The sequence below is a fragment of the Plectropomus leopardus genome, chromosome 8 (assembly GCF_008729295.1).
Source record: "Plectropomus leopardus isolate mb chromosome 8, YSFRI_Pleo_2.0, whole genome shotgun sequence".
NCBI classification, from domain to species: Eukaryota; Metazoa; Chordata; class Actinopteri; order Perciformes; family Serranidae; genus Plectropomus; species Plectropomus leopardus.
This window is the reverse complement of record NC_056470.1, coordinates 31,084,869-31,101,121: the sequence shown is the minus strand read 5'-3', so window position 1 is coordinate 31,101,121 and position 16,253 is coordinate 31,084,869. Positions and strand designations below refer to the sequence as shown.

Genomic DNA, 16,253 nt, shown 5'->3' with positions numbered 1-16,253 from the left:
AACAGAAGTGCCAAAAACTGCAGTTCCTGTAACGGCCACTTGTGGCTGGCTCCAGAGGCCAGTCAATCCACGAAGAAGATCCATGTTAAAATGCCCTACTTTACAGCAGAAATAAACATGTTTGCAGCAAACAGCAACCTTTCTTTTTTTATAACTCACCTGTTTACATTTTATTGAGGCCCAAAGTTATGCATATTTAAGGGTGGGGCTGCTTGAGCTACTGGCTGTCTGCGAAGCGTTCCTACTGGTCACTCCTCTACAGCATCAGCCTCTCGACCAAATATAGTCATTCTGGATCAAAAAAAAAACAAGATGGAGACAGCTGAAATGCTTAACTTCAGGCTTCAAAACCACAGTCCACAAACTGATGGGTGATGTCATGGTAGCTGAGTGCATTATTTATACAGTCTATGGTTTCACCTGACGCTGCTTAATAACAATTCAGAATCTCAAAAAATGACACAGGCATCAAAAAACAATATTGACAGGAGAGAGGCAGAGGAGAAAACTGCAAAATCAGCCATGGCTGTGCAGACTGGCTTAAGGCCAATATGACTGCAGGGCATATCATTTTCTGAGGGGCATAAGCCCAGACGGAGGGGGCGCAGCGGTCATGGCCTTCATGGTCCCCATGCAATCTCTGCAGCAGTTTGGACAGAGCCAGGCAAGCTGTTTTCATTCTTTATGCTACACTAAGCTTCCGCCTCCTGGCTGTAGCTTCATATTAGTCCTACGGATATGAGAGCGATATTGATCCTTTAATTAACCCTTTAAAACCTGAGAAAATTGGTTTGATTTGTTTTAAAAACATAGGGAGAACTCAACATAACCATATAAATAAAGAAAATATAAAAACTAAAAACAATAAATGAGAAAATGACTTAAAAAGTGCTGAAAATATTTTTAAAATTGCATTTTTTTTTCTGTAACATAATTTGAAATATAAAACAATTATAATTATAAACTTCATTTTCTGGACAACTTTTTCTGGAATTATTTAAAGTTCATTTTCTATCCCTTCGCTTCTTTCCCTCTTTTTAAAAAATTAATTTTTTAAAAAAATAAATCCTGTCACCACTTAATTTCGTACACCCCCCCCCCCCCCTAAAAACAAACAAACAAAAAAAAAAACTAACAATTTTCTCAGTTTTCAAAGGATCAATTACCTTGTGACAAATGTCTGAACGCAAATAAAAAAAAAAGTCAATCCATGTTTTAAGGGGTTAAACTCCCAACAAGAAAGAAAGCATATTTGAAAAACCTTTCTTTAAACTTGACTTATTGGTGATTTGAGCAACTCTTAACTAATTATATTCCAATTATTTATTCTTTGTTTTTCTTTTTCAACCTGCACCGGCCCTTGAAGGCATCAGTGCATATGTTCTCTTGCTTTTTAAAAGCTGTGGAAGTGTTTTGCTCTTTTAAATGTGAGGCTAATTTCAGTGGGACCTGCTGGTTTGTTTATTACTGATATTACTGGAGGTGAAGCCACTGGTTATTTGATCTGCTGTGTCTGTTGCTCTGTGTAGGTGTGGAGAGCCCGTCGCACGCTATCCGAGCTGATGCGGACCCTCTGGCTCGCTCTGCCACCAGTGTCGTCATCACTCTGGCTGACAAGTACACTTATGACTGTCCTGTCAAAATCCTCATCTACCCTAGCGGTACGTCCACAGCTTCAAAACTCACTCACAGCAAAAACCTGCAATTAATTAGTCTTTCCTCCCCTCTCAAGTACAATATTTTGAAGTTGTTTATTTCAGCTCTGTCAGGCCTTTTTGAGTGGGTTTTTTTGTGTTAAGCTTGTAATCAGATCATTTGTAAGGTGATTCACTTTGTGGCTGCATGACATGCCGGCGGAGTCAGACTGCATTGTGTGGGTGTGCAGAGTCGGGTCTAGCTTTTTTTTTTTCCTCGCCTCTCTCTCGCTGCCGTCTTGACCTGCAGTATGTGTGGGCCAGTTGTCTCCCAGAGGCAGGAATGAGCCCCGGACTCGCTGATCCAATAGGCCTCTTATGAAGGTTTTGTTCACAAACAGACCTGCTGCCACTACTCGGCAATTTAATTCAGCTCAGATCAGTGCCGCAGTTTCAATCAACACATGGATGCTCAGTTCCAGCAGAGAGAGATGGGTGATGAGGACACTGAGCAGGCAGGCGTGAGTTACAACAAACCAAAGAAAGGCTCTATTTTCATCAGCAGCTTGGCTTCTTACTGAACAGAAACATGGGATTTTGTGACATAAGTTACTACAAGCAGGGTTGAATTCAATTTAAGACTTTTGAAGAAATTTTTAATACCATGTAGAATGTAATTTAAGGCTGGGGTAGGCAATTTAACCCTTTGAAATCTGAATCACATTGGCTTCAGTTCTTTCAAAAACATCGGAAGAAGGCGCGGAGCAATGAAAGATGAAATTACGCCAAAAAATAGAAGGAAATTGTTAAAAAAAAAAGCACACAAAAATAACCTGAAAATTGGTAATTAAAAAAACAAAACAAATAAAAAAAAGGGAAAAAACAAGGAAAAGCCTGGAAAAAATGCTTTGAACATTAGAATTACTCTGTAACATAATTTTGAATATGTTATTATGATAATCATAAATATATTTTTTTTCCTATCTTTTAAAAATGGTTTTCTAAATCTGCTAATTCGCGGAACATTTCTTACCAAGTTGCTCATTGCCTTGAGAGAAATTGCACCAATTTGGATTCAAAGATTTAAATATGTACTTGTGAAAGTCATCTGAAAGCAGCATGAGAAAAGTGAAGTTGCTCCAGGTTTCAAAGGGTAAATTATGGCATCTTTTTGGCAGCTTTTGGCTGTTTGCCTTTGATGAAAGCAAAAGGTCTTGCACAGAAAATTGCTATTCCAGTTTGGCTACCGCCTGCACTGCTCGACAACCAAAAAAAGTTTCCATATTGACAAAGCTTCTCAGAGAAGGAGAGAAAATGCTGCTCATCGTTTAGCCCTCAGCTAACTGGAGCTGAAGGCTCATAGCTGCAGCTTAAAGTTCACCTTTGAAGGAGCTCTGTGCCCACGGCCTTTACTGTTTCATATAGCATGGGCATATTGTGACAGACTTGTTTTTGTGTTTGCGCTGATGTTCTTGTCTATGTACATCCTGCGTGTTAACCGTGTGTTTATTTGTACAGACGGTGAAAACAAATTTCCTCCACGGAGGACAATAATGTGACATTTATGTAGCTGATGTGAGCTAGGAGCCTCGAATCACAGCGCGTCGTCAGCCTTGCTGCTACAGACCAGGCAGGAGGAGAGCAGGCAGCGGCTGACCTTCAGTTAGCGGCCGCAGCAGCCCGAAATCTGCCGGCACAAACACCGACTCTGGGGAACCACACAATCCCGACTCCCTGCACATTTTATAACTAATGGTGTAACCATACTGTCAATAACAAGCTACAACAAACAAGAGAAAGAAACAGAAAGGAACAATCTATTTTCATCATCAGCTCGGCATCTTAATGACCACAAACATGGATTTTGTGACATAAATTATACAAGAAGTGTTGAGTTAAATTTAAGACTTTTGAAGAAATTTTTAATTTCATTGTAGAATGTAATTTCAGGCTTGGGTAGGCAGTTTAACCCTTTGAAACCTGAGTGCATTGGCTTTATGTCTTTCAAAAACATGGGAAGAAGGCGATGAGCAATGAAAGATGAAATGATGCAAAAATAGCTTTTTTTTTAAACTAATGCTATAAATATACTGCCAATAACAAGCTAGTAAATATATTTGATATCTTTGTGAAAATTTAAGCCTTTTAATTTAAGGCCTTTTTATAAAGAATAATAAATAAATAAATGCTTCATAAAGCTTTTCATGACCTGCCATTTCCCTGCACGGAAGAGAAATAGCAGTCCAAATCCTCAGATTTCACTCAACCCTCTGAGCTCATTTTCTTGTCTTGAGACCCAGCTGTGATGCAGCATCTTTATATGCATCCACCTCCTCATTGTCTCATCAGTACGGGGATAAATCTTCGCCACAGATTACCACCATAGAAACAGAATGATTGACTATGATGATCACACTCAGGCATTGTCCATCTGCTCTATAATCTGTCCGCAATATTTATAGTAATATCTGTGTCCTGACCCACTGTATCACTTTAGAGCCTCATCTGCCACATGTGCTCATTGAGAACGGAGACATGACGCAGGAGGAGTACGACGAGTATCTTCACGGTCGGAGTGATTTCATAAAGGCCACCAAGAAGGACTCGAGCAACGAGAGGAAAGTGAGTGAGTCATCGACATGAGCACCACATGCAGCGACACTCTCATGTCTGTTGACATTCCTCATGATACAAATCCCAAAAAATGCACTACAGCAATGTACTACATTTTTTGTGTGTGTAGCATAAAAGGTATTACAACTGCATTTCACTGTGTAAGCCTGTGTTGTACCTACAATGACAATAACTGTTTGAAATAAAATACTACCAGGAGAATAAGAAAGACTTGACAGCAGCACATGAACGATGCTCTGCAACAAATACTATTTCTGTGGAGCTGCAGCAGTTATGTCACATTGTTTTTTTATCTAACAATATCATGCAGTCCAATATCAGTGGTGGAAGAAGTCACAACTTTACGTAAGTCAAAATATCAAAAGAAAAATACTATCAATAAAATGTACTTAAAGGGATCGCTCTGATTTTTTAAAAGTGGTGTTTTATAAGGTACTTATCGACTGTCAGTGTACAGTAGATCTCAGTTTGGAGAAGCAGGCAGAAAGCTGGGTAATGTATTGCTGTAGACAGGGTCAGCAACAACATTTATTTTAGTCATTTAGAAAGTCCCATCTAAAAAAAATCAAAATCAGTTTAGGTGTATGCTATGTGTAGGATATCTTCACAGCTTTATCTTGCTATCAGACATTGATTTTTGATGGAAACTTACACTTCTAAATCACTCTTCTCAAAGCCAGATTTCATTGAGAAAAAAAATAATTTATCATTGCGGAACACAGGAGCTGCCTGTCTGTTATTTTGTTCGTGTTATTTTGTGACTTTGGCGTTTTGAAGGATTAGTTCATATTCAGTCATACAATAACACAAACTAAGTAACTGATTGAGAGCAGAAGATGACCAGCAAATCTTGTGTTCAGTGAGGTGAAATTACTGTTTTTTTCAGTGGAGTCTGGTGGTTTTAAAAAGAGCATATACGAGGAACTGAAGCCATGAACAACTTCTCCATCAGAAATCACTGTCTATGAGAGAAGAAGAACTTTATTTGTCAATATATGAACAAGCATACAACGGAAGTGCAAACTCCCTGTGGTGCACAATATAGATAAATAATTGAAAAAATCAAAAATAGTCACTAGTTAAGCCACTACAATGGTTAAATAGGATAATAATAAATAACACAGTACAAAGAAGGGGTAGTGTGGTGGAGCGATGTGGCTCTGAATCAATCACATATGATTGTTTAGTGATTGATTCAACTGCAAAACAGCCAGCTAAAGCATTGAAAATATACTAAATATAGTGTAAACTGATATAATGTTTTTCAGGTGGCTAAGATACATTTTGTTGCTGTCCCTGTACACAGCAGTACATGGCTTAACTTCCATGGCGGTGCGCCTTTCTGCTTCTCCAAACTGGAGGTGTGCCGACTGATATATTTATACACTGACTGTGTATCTCATACAACCGCCCTTAAAAAAACAGATTTTTCAGGAATGCATTAAACCTCACAATACAAATACCTCAGATACTCAGAGTATCTTTTTGATGTAACGTTAGTACATGGATTGGTGTTAAATACTGAGTTGGAGAATCCCCGTGACTTTAATAAATGTAAGCGATATCAGAAACACTGAATTTAACGCGATAATGACGAAGAATCTGTATTTAATGTACCTTGTGTAGCTGATACCTAATCTGCATATTAAGGTCAGTATTGGCCCTGGTACTGTAGGTACTGTAATACACTGAAGATGGATAAGTACCTACAACCCTGTTTCAAGAAATTAAAATGATCCTCTTTGGTACTGATTATACTTTTACTTGTAGAGGAGTATTTTCAAAGTGTGGTAGTGGTACTTTTACTTTAATAAAGATTGGACATCTTTCATCACTGGTACTGAATTGAACCATATTGTTGCATATAACTAAACAATGCAACATAATTGCTGCAGCTCCACAAAAATAGCATTTGTTGCACAGTATTGTTCATGATATTGTGCCTCTGTGCAGTCTTTACCACTCTCCGTGTGGCACTTCATTTCATTCACATTTACTCAAGTCAAGTACAAGAACCTCAAAATAGTACTTATGTGAAGGTACTTAAGGTATTTATTCCACCATCGCAGATGAATGTTTGTATCAGTTCAGCATTATTCTCTTCAACCCGCTTTGTGTCCATTTACATCTCTGCTATGATGAGGCTGTTAAGTGACCAGCCGACTGAAACAGGGGAAGGAGAAAGAGCACTCAGCCATAAAAACGGGTTTCTATGGAAACACTCCAAAGGCTCGCCACATTCAGCCTAGAATTTCCCGCAGATCTATAATAACTGATGTGCTCCGGCAATCAACCTGATCACTTGTGTGTGTTTTTTTTTGCCATCTTTAAGTGTGAGAATAAAGCCTGCCATTTCTTGGAAAGTCCAGTTATCTCATTGTGCCAAATCTCCCATTTAAATGTGATTTATACTCCTCTGTATTCACAGGTAGATATCATTCACAGACGGCTCCACAAGGACATCCTCCACAACCCTGTGGTGATGTTGAACTTTTGCCCCGACCTAAAGTCCATCAGCTCTGATCTGAGGAAGGTTCACGGAGAGTTTATCTTCCTGATTGACCGCAGCGGCAGCATGAGTGGGGTTAACATCAACCGTGTGAAGGTATTTTTAATCTAAGTGGTGTGTCCAGCGCTGTATGTATTGCACAGATGCAAACATACGCTAAGGCAAACACGTTGATTTACATATAGATTGCAACATTATCAGCAGTTTAAAGATGTTATTTAAAAAAAAAAGATGTTTGCAACTGCTGAATTTGTTAAAATGTGTTGACACCAAACACATCAAAATAAAGCTATTAAATGGAAAACTAATGTCTCAAAACACACAATATGTCATTAGAGGCTGTATAATTGCTTTCAAGACTCACAGCCGCACTGAATCTGCAGTCTTTGGAGATTATAGACGTGGTTAGCCAGCTGTGTGAAGGGCATGTACACAAGGATATCGATCCGACAAGTCATTCACTATTCACCAAACGCCTCTCAGTTTCTGGGTTTTAGACAGCGGGTCTTTGAGGTCTTATCAGACTTCATGTGATGTTTCTTGAATACCTACAGAGCTGACGCATTCAAGCTTGATTTTTTAGTTTATATATATGTTGGTACGTTGTTTGGCTGCTTGTGCAGTGACCCTGCCCTGTGGTGTGATGCTGACTGGTTCACTGGTGACTCAGACTACGAGGCTTTTGTTGGATGTGTCTGATACTACCTGCTGCTGTGGAATTGTCAAAAAATGTATGTCTTTTTTTTTTCTAAACCCTTTTCTTTGACCTCAATAGAAAACATCATCAAGTCAAGGAAAGAAAGAAAATTGATAAAGACTAATGGCCCACACGCACCAAACTGGCATCAGAGAACTAGAAAAAAAAGCACTTGATCAGACCCCAAAGACAACAACAGATGGCCAAGGTGTACCCGCCTCTTGCCCAGTGTCAGCGGGGATCGTTTCAGCCCTCCCGTGACCATGAGCAGAATAAGCAGTTACAGATAATGAATGAATGAATGAATGGTGCATCACTTTAAATGTTGCTGTTGCAACGCAAAGTGGGACAGCATCTTCTTTCCTTTTTAAGGGCGGTCCAGTGTACACTTTGCTAAAAGAGATAAGAAAGAAAGCATTCAAGCACCTGTCCGTAGACATTTAGGGAAGTTTGGGCTGCCACTTAGATACTTCTGGGTCATTTCACTCAGTTAGGGAGCTTCCAAAGCAAAAAAAGACTGTTGCACTGCAAGCAGTGTCTGACCTTAAAGTTTGGATAAAGACCAGTGATGTGATAAATATTTACCACTTTCAAAAAATCCTGCAGAATGCCTTTTAAATGTATCAAAGAACTGGAACACTGCATATGTTGTTAATGCGCCTACAAGAGTTATTTTTTTAGAGACTGTGTGGTGATCTTGTGCTCTTGAAAGTTAAGATAAGTGGCATTCACCTAGAAAGTGCCACTCAGCTGTAGAGGAAGCAGTGAAGGATGAAATGACACTGCGTGACGCCACTCTCTGCACTCACTCCACTCCCTGAGAAAATCTGCTGTGCAGCGCTGACAGCTGTGTGGTGCACCACGTTCAGTACATCAGTAGACATTGTGGTATTGCAGGAGAAATGAAACAGCTCAACAGAACATTAAGCAGCTAATGAGGAAAGGATTTTTGCCTTTCATTTTCTCTAAAGGTTTCACAGTCTTAATCTGCTCCTGGTCTCTCTCTCTCTCTCTCTCAGGACGCCATGGTGGTGATTCTCAAGAGCCTTGTGCCAGGCTGCCTTTTTAACATCATAAGCTTCGGCTCCACATTCAAATCACTGTTTACAACCAGCCAGAACTATGAGGAGGTAAAGCAGCGCTGTATTACATAACTGCACTTAAATGAGCTCTGTTGAGCCAAGGCAATTTTTAAAATACTGCAACTCAAAAAACAACAGTTTATGCTTTCTCTCTTCCATCTCAGGAAGCGCTGGCCTTTGCATGTGAGTATGTCAGGAAGATCAGAGCCGACATGGGGGGAACCAACATCCTGGCGCCGCTCAATTGGATCCTGAGGCAGCCGATGTTCAGCGGACACCCCCGCCTACTCTTCCTGCTCACTGACGGGGCCGTGAGCAACACAGGCAAAGTTATCGAGCTGGTCCGCAGCCATGCTCGCCACATCAGGTATTACTGTAAACGCACTCGGGCTCCGAACGGAGCTGTATTCTGAATGTTAGAGTAAAGGGAAAAGATCAGTAACAAGCAGCATTATTGGGCATGTTGTCGATAGGAACCTTTTGTTGTCAAAGCTGGTGTGGCTAAACATCCGTTTCCTGCTGAATGTGATTCATACCTGCAGACACTGCAGCACATGTTTGGGAGGCCACGTTTTTAGCTTTGCTGTGCAAGACACAAATTACTACACACTAGAAGAGGTTGAACTACAGTCAACCCTCCCTGAAGGGAAATGTAGTTTGGTTAAAGCTGCTCAAGAAAAATAATCAATCATAATCAAAAATAATCACATAAAAAATGACCATATTGACAATGTAGATGTGATACAAAATTATAAAAAAATATATAATGCACAAAACTCACATGCCAGCAAAAATTGCCATTTAACTAAGTTTACCCCAGAAAGTCCCCAGTTGGTTCTCAGGACATAAACCCCCCCAAAAAAACTAGTCATGGAAATTGTCCCTAATTTTTGGGATAATTTTCTAATAACCCTCCCCTCTTTTATAAAAAAATTCTTCATTTCACTTCATTTATATATATATATATATATATATATATATTATATATATATATATATATATTATTTATATTACTGATTTCTTACAGTTTGTGGGACATTTCTTGCCTTTTTACCCTTGTTTTTGATATATAAATCAAACCAATTGTCTCAGGTTTCAAAGGCATCTGAATGCAGCACAAGAAAAGTGTTGTTGAGCCAGGTTTCAAAGAATTAACTACACAAAAAAATGGCAAAAAATATATAATTGAACTGTTTGACTTCTACTACTACAACTACTTGTAAAACATGTAGTTCACTACTGTACCGACACTGCTCCACAGTGACATGGATGTTGTAGTAACAGCACTGGGAGAGATGCGACTGTAGGTTGCATCAAAGCCAATGATAATAAACTCCTCTTTTGTTTATGCCCATTATGTAAATGTCAAAGGCACAGCTGATGGATAACATGAAATCACATCCAGGGATTGTCAGCGGCTTAAATGCATCACCTGGCTCTGCAACTATAATCCTCTCAAAATGACATACGGAAGTATGCATTGAATGTTGTGTGATTGTCAAACACTGTAAGAATCTGTCGGCAGAGCGACTTTTGTGCAGCCTTGATGTTAGATTAAAAGAGAACATGGTTTTAAAGTCGGAGTAAGGAAGTCATAATGCTCCCTGAAGGATGCAAACACCAACTGTCAACTGAGAGCGAGCGCCGGTGGCACAGTAGATCAGCGATACACTGGGAAATCATTTTATTCTGCCGGCTGCATCTAAGCTTCACACTGTGGCTGCCTCTCCAGAGTCACTCTGGAAATAATTGACTTTTGTCTTCCCCCTTTTAATGGATGACTGCCCCCAGATGATTGCATTAGGTACACAGAGCTCGGCCAATGCGTCGACACTTCCTGGGTCATTATCACACTATGCTTACAAATCAACGCAGCCAGTCCGACACAGGAGCAAACAACGATGAATCTCTGTCCCGAAAATCAACGTTAGGTTTTTAACTACGGAGAGGGTGACATTTCCGTTTCAATCGTTGGTCTCATTAAAAATGCAAAAGGGATGTAGCTGGTGTAATGAAATCAGCCAGCTCATCCCTTTGAGAAAAATGGAGCAAAAATGGTAAAATCCAGCATCAGCCGACCTCCCAGAGAGAGGCAGCAGGCGGCATATCACAGTTTTCCACCGTGAAAGATTTCTGTGAAATTTAAACACGACACTTTTGTTTTATTTTACAGGTTTAAATTAAAAATTTTTTTAATGCATTCAGTAAATACGTTTCTCTCATTTTTTTTTGTCTCAGATTTGTTAAATTTTGTGTCAGTGAGCTTCTCTTCTTTTTCAAAGGTAATCAATCCATCTGACAGGTGTGGCATATCAATATGATGATTAAATAGCATCATTACTACACAGCTGTATGTTGGGCTGGACTCAATAAAACACCTCTCTATAATCTGCAGTCTGATCACACAACAGAGCTGTTGCCTCTGAGCCGAATGTTCATTTCACCACCATAAGCTGTCTCCAATGACGTTTCCCTAAATTTGGCAGTACATCCAACCAGCCTCTCAACTGTAATAAGTCAGTAATGATGATGAACTCCTATCAAGTATAGAGACTCTGCTGAGGACAGAAAGCATGTGAGGATTTCAGCCCACGTTTGAAAGAGACAGAGAAGACCGGGTCTTTTCTCTTGATGCACTTCTATAATCTTTTTATCTGCCCTGGCGGCATCTCTTTAGATCTCTGCAAAATGTGTGCACATCCTGAGAGGACACCTGTTATCATGCATGAGTCTGTCTCAATCTGTCTACGGAGCCGTACTGTTTAATGTGTTTGCGCAGATGTTTCACGTTCGGCATCGGGCAGAATGCTTGCAGGAGGCTGGTGCAGGGACTGGCGACAGTTTCCAAAGGAACCGCAGAGTTCCTGGCAGACGGAGAGAGGCTGCAGCCCAAGGTACTCGATTCCAGCTTTGTGTATCACTCCTAATGACAGCCAGCTATTCTGAGGGCCACCGGAGAGCCATTATGCATTTGTTTCTAAGCACTGAGTGTCTGCCGCTGATACCACTGAGGAAATCATATCTCAGAGACGCCATATGCTTTATGTGCTGGTGAGGGAGAAGCTGTATTTTATATCTGAATGTCTATTTCTGTCTGTTTTTGTTTTTTTGACTCCGCAGATGATAAAGTCTCTGAAGAAAACCTTGTCTCCAGTCCTCAGTGACATTTCCATTGATTGGCTTTTTCCCGAGACCAAAGAAGTGCTGCTGTCCCCTGTTGGTAACACCTTCCTATTTCCAGGGGACAGTCTGATCGGCTACAGTGTGGTCTGCGACACCACCCGCTACCATGCCAACCCTAAATCTGTAAGTGCAAGACATCGGCTGAAAAGAGACGGAAGACTGTATGCAGGGTGACCTTATGTGTTGTGAACATCTCAGAGAAAGAGCCTCAAATTAGTTCATAAATTATTTAACTGTTTCATTTAAACCTCTTATCACCTCTGAATGGCGTTCCTTAAGAGATAAAAAGGGCCGAGGGCAAGTGATGAAAAAGCTTTTTAATTAAACCTTGTGAATTCAGTGTCGCCCTCTCAAAATCTCAACAGGATAAGAGGAGGCGATACAGCATGATGCGCTCCATTGAGTCAGCCAGCTCCGTGTTTTACCACTCTCAAGATGAGGACGCGGTGAGGACAGGTAGCGACAGTCAGGGGTCCTACAGGGACGCACCTCTGTATGATTCCTACCAGGATGCCATGACGGACAGCCCTGCAGCCACCGAGCAAGACACCACGGGTAAGAAGCAGACATTTTTACTAGACTTGGTTGTCTTTTGTGGCATTCAGACAAAAAAACTGCCTTTCAGGCCAGTTGGGCCAGACAATGGAGGACAGCTTTTCAGCTGCCATGGTGATATAAAGCCTGATTAAGCTGCTGTGTATCTGTTCTTTGCTTGGAAACAGGTTTGATACAAAACCTGTTTTAAGGTTTCCGAAGTCAGAGAAGAGTGAAAACGCAACCTGTAAGACCAACCAGCTGACCACCAATGTCTTAAAAGTTGATACTGGTTAAATTTAGGTTGTGATGTCAGGTGGCTAAAATTCAATGTAATGATAACATCTGCTTGCAACAACAATTTGACCTGAAATACTGAAAACAGATTGTTGTTGAGTAACCAAAATCCAAAGTCTTCCAATCGTCTCACGACAACGTCATCTTGACTAGAATAAAAACATTTAATCGTAAGGAATGGACAGCAAAACCCAGCGTCTGCAAATTGTCAAAATGTTAACGTCCACACGACATGAAATTCTAATGTCAAACGTTTCAAATATTACTTGTATGACGTGCATGTCAAGGATCGTTATTTTACTATTTCTATCTTTTTAACAAAAAAAAGGTCTGGATTGTAAGACATCTCCAAGAAGGCGTGCATACAGCACCAACCAAATAACAGACTACAACCCAGCAAAGAAGGCCTACACTCCCAGTGATCCCAGTTCAGTGGTGGCAAAGAATCCACTGAGGAGAGCCAAAGTCCAGGAGCTGATTGGCCAGATGAGCGCTGAGCACGAGGCGCAGTGGAGGACCGACTACCAGGTGCAGTCTCACACTGTGATGAGTAATAGTCACATGATTGCCTTGAACTGCTCTGGTTTACTTTGGAAAAAATGGGTCAGCAATTACTTATGATTGAGTCCATGATTTAGTTTAGTTGTGTTATAATAATGCACGTGTTCTTTGTTTACACACATGCACATGAAACAAAAGACGATCTGTGAGGTGACAAAGGCAGAAGAATCTTTTGTGTATCATGACGCAGTCGGTGTTGATAAATTAAACAGCGATCTGACCCTCACATGGATTGCAGTATAATGAAGAACAGACTAATGTGCTCTGCTCAGTAATGAGGGGCACAATTTATGAATGGTAATTAGGTTTGAATATTGCTCAGGGAGCATCTCAGTGTAACTAAACAGAGTTCACTGGGCTGTGAAGAGATTATATCTTCTCTTTGTAAATTATGCAGAGGATCCAACGGACTCATGCCATGATTAATCCATATCTCATAATTATGAGTTAATAAAGTTACTTTTTATTCATTTGTTTGGGTATTGCCAAATGGATTAAAGACATAAATTAGGATAATAATTTGATTGCCAGAGGAGCAAGAGGGGTTAAGGCTTTTGCTTCTACAAAAACTCTCAACAGAATAAATAATCCTTCTATTATATTAATTTGAATAATTTGATCATATTGCAATAATCTTATGTTATACTTTACTGAATATTTCAAAATGAGAAACTACGACGTAAGATCGGTCTACACCACTTTTTAACATTCATGACAACTATTAGGGGAAAATTATTTTTATAACTTTATAACTTGTTTACATGTTTTGAAGACTTAAAGTTACGCATATTTTAAGTTCTCGACTGACAGGCTTTCTGCGAGGCGCACCATAGTCTGTTGCCGTGTTCCATTCAAAGTCACAATTTCTGAGTTGAAATTTCCGACTTTCGACTTCCCAGGGTTCCCAGTGCACCATAAGTAAAGAAAATACAGTGACAAACTGGTGTTTCTGTAGCTAGTCCATATACAACTGCACCTGCAGCGGGGTCGCCTTCTTGTACATATGAACGAAACAGAGGTAACAGACGCTGTTATACATTTTATTTTATGGTATACTCAGTATAGTATATTCAGTATACTTTGATGTTCTGTATATCTTGTGGCCTCCATGGATGCTGTCATTGTGCGACGTCACGCACACAGTTCACTAGTAGGAACTCTGACTTTGAATGGCTTTCCATTGTATTTTTTCTAGTAGGAGGTTGAAATATCCCGAGTTTTCTGTAACGCAGCAGATGAGTAAGATTAGATCCTCCATTGCTCCACCTTCTCATCCAAATATGGTCACTTCTGGCTCCAAAAAAACAAGATGGTGACAGACGACATGCCAAACTCCAGGCCTCAAGCAGGTCACAAAACATCGGGTGATGTCAGGGCAGCTAGATGAATTAAAGGAGTGTCTGCAGTTTGCACGTTCCACATGTTATTATAGGTCGTGCAGTGAGGGACTCTCATTGGTCTGGTTTTGGTCATGACCAGATCACGCCATGTTTACCATGTCAACAAGGGATTAAACAAAAGTATGATCTCCATGTTCATCGATAATGAAAATAATTGTAGGTTGCAGCAATGGTTGCAATATAAATAATCTTTATGTGTTTCTTCAAATAAAAGGAGTTTAAGAATCTTAGTCTCTAAATGTTTGCACCACTTTGTCATGATATGTGATATTCCTCATGGAAACAAGAATCTGTATGTTCCTCATCACTTGAAAGTACTGTGTGAATACACACCCTGAAGTGACCAGAATCACAATTAGCAGATGACGTTTCGTACCTTGATTGCCCCGGGGTATAAAAGAAACAACTTTCTTTTGTTTGCAGCCGCAGCTGGCGAGCCTGTGCGCCACATCTTCCAGAGGGCGTCCTGCCAGCTGTCACAGGCCGCTCCCTCAGCAGGAGCCGCCTCTGCAGCAGGAAGCCGACTCAGAGCCTCATTTCCACACGCAGTCTCAGGACAACCCTCAGCCCAGCGGCGTCAGTGTGACGCCTACAGCTCGCAACTCCGCTGGGGAAGATGGATCCAGATCGTCCACTGACAGCCCGTCTGTTGGCAGCATGGGAGATTCAGGTGAGAACACGAAGGATTACGAAGGATTTACTGAATGAAACCAAACCAAACACGTCTTAAAGCAACTGAACATTTAAAAGTTGTTATTAGTTTTAAAGTAGCAATTGTCTTTGCCTAAAATTAAACAGACAATATTTGTGTCTTGTTGTGATATCAGGTGATCAAAATTCAATTTCGGGACAGTGCCAATGTTAGTTTGATGTAGAATATGGATGAAAGATGACGTTGATATAATGTTGGTTTTAAGTAAGGGTTGATACTGGGTTTTCACCCAATATCTGACACCGATACTGATTATTGGTACTTAATGAGACCGAAAACTGATATTTGGAACTGAAATGAATTTATAACAAAAACGAAAAACCTTCCTGTCAATATTTCGAATTTGGAATATGACAAACTCAAACACAGCAACCTTTTTTTTCTAATAGTCAAAATTTTAATAAAAATGAATAAATAAAAATGGCTCTCTAAGGTTTTACAAAGGAACAGTTCCTGCCAAGCTGACACTTTCTTTGCATTTTTTAATTAATTTTAGCGGCGATCATTCAGATAAAACTCAGATACAGAATATCGGCCAATGCCAATGCCAAATATCAAATAATCGGCCAGATTGATAATCTGTTGACCCTTAGTTTAAAGTTCTTTTGTCAAGTTGCCAAAATCCAATGTCTTCCAAACATCTCAAGCCAACAACTTTTTGACCTAGAATATTTAGTTGTAGTATGTAAGTATGGACAACAAAACCCAACATCTACAATGTTAACGTCCACACAACGTGACATTCTGTCATTGTTAAACATTTACATATAATATCATCAACCTGACCGTGCTACATATGAGAGCAATTTTCTCCTCTAATTTTGGCACCTGGCAATTAAAGGGTTAAAATTCTGAAAATTAATGAATATTTGATATTTATGATTGGGACTGATGGTTAAAAAATTACTCAATACAAGCAGAAAACAGTGTTAATGTTTAATGTTTTTAAATGTTTAATTTTGAAAAGGGAATTTTGTGTGCAGTGATACAAGTGTTATATTAGAGCCCTA

General features: G+C 39.9%; 1 protein-coding gene across 1 annotated transcript in view; it reads left to right on the top strand.

Annotated features, from left to right (window-relative positions):
• The window catches only part of vwa5b1 (von Willebrand factor A domain containing 5B1), a 32,965-nt gene that overhangs the window by 3,890 nt on the left and 12,822 nt on the right, over positions 1-16,253 (top strand). The window contains exons 5-14 of the mRNA XM_042491844.1: positions 1,530-1,661; positions 4,132-4,256; positions 6,697-6,873; positions 8,494-8,604; positions 8,721-8,923; positions 11,336-11,450; positions 11,677-11,862; positions 12,105-12,294; positions 12,899-13,098; positions 14,955-15,201. Of these exons, the coding sequence (XP_042347778.1) occupies positions 1,530-1,661; positions 4,132-4,256; positions 6,697-6,873; positions 8,494-8,604; positions 8,721-8,923; positions 11,336-11,450; positions 11,677-11,862; positions 12,105-12,294; positions 12,899-13,098; positions 14,955-15,201 (1,686 nt within the window). The remainder of the gene's footprint in view (positions 1-1,529; positions 1,662-4,131; positions 4,257-6,696; positions 6,874-8,493; positions 8,605-8,720; positions 8,924-11,335; positions 11,451-11,676; positions 11,863-12,104; positions 12,295-12,898; positions 13,099-14,954; positions 15,202-16,253) is intronic.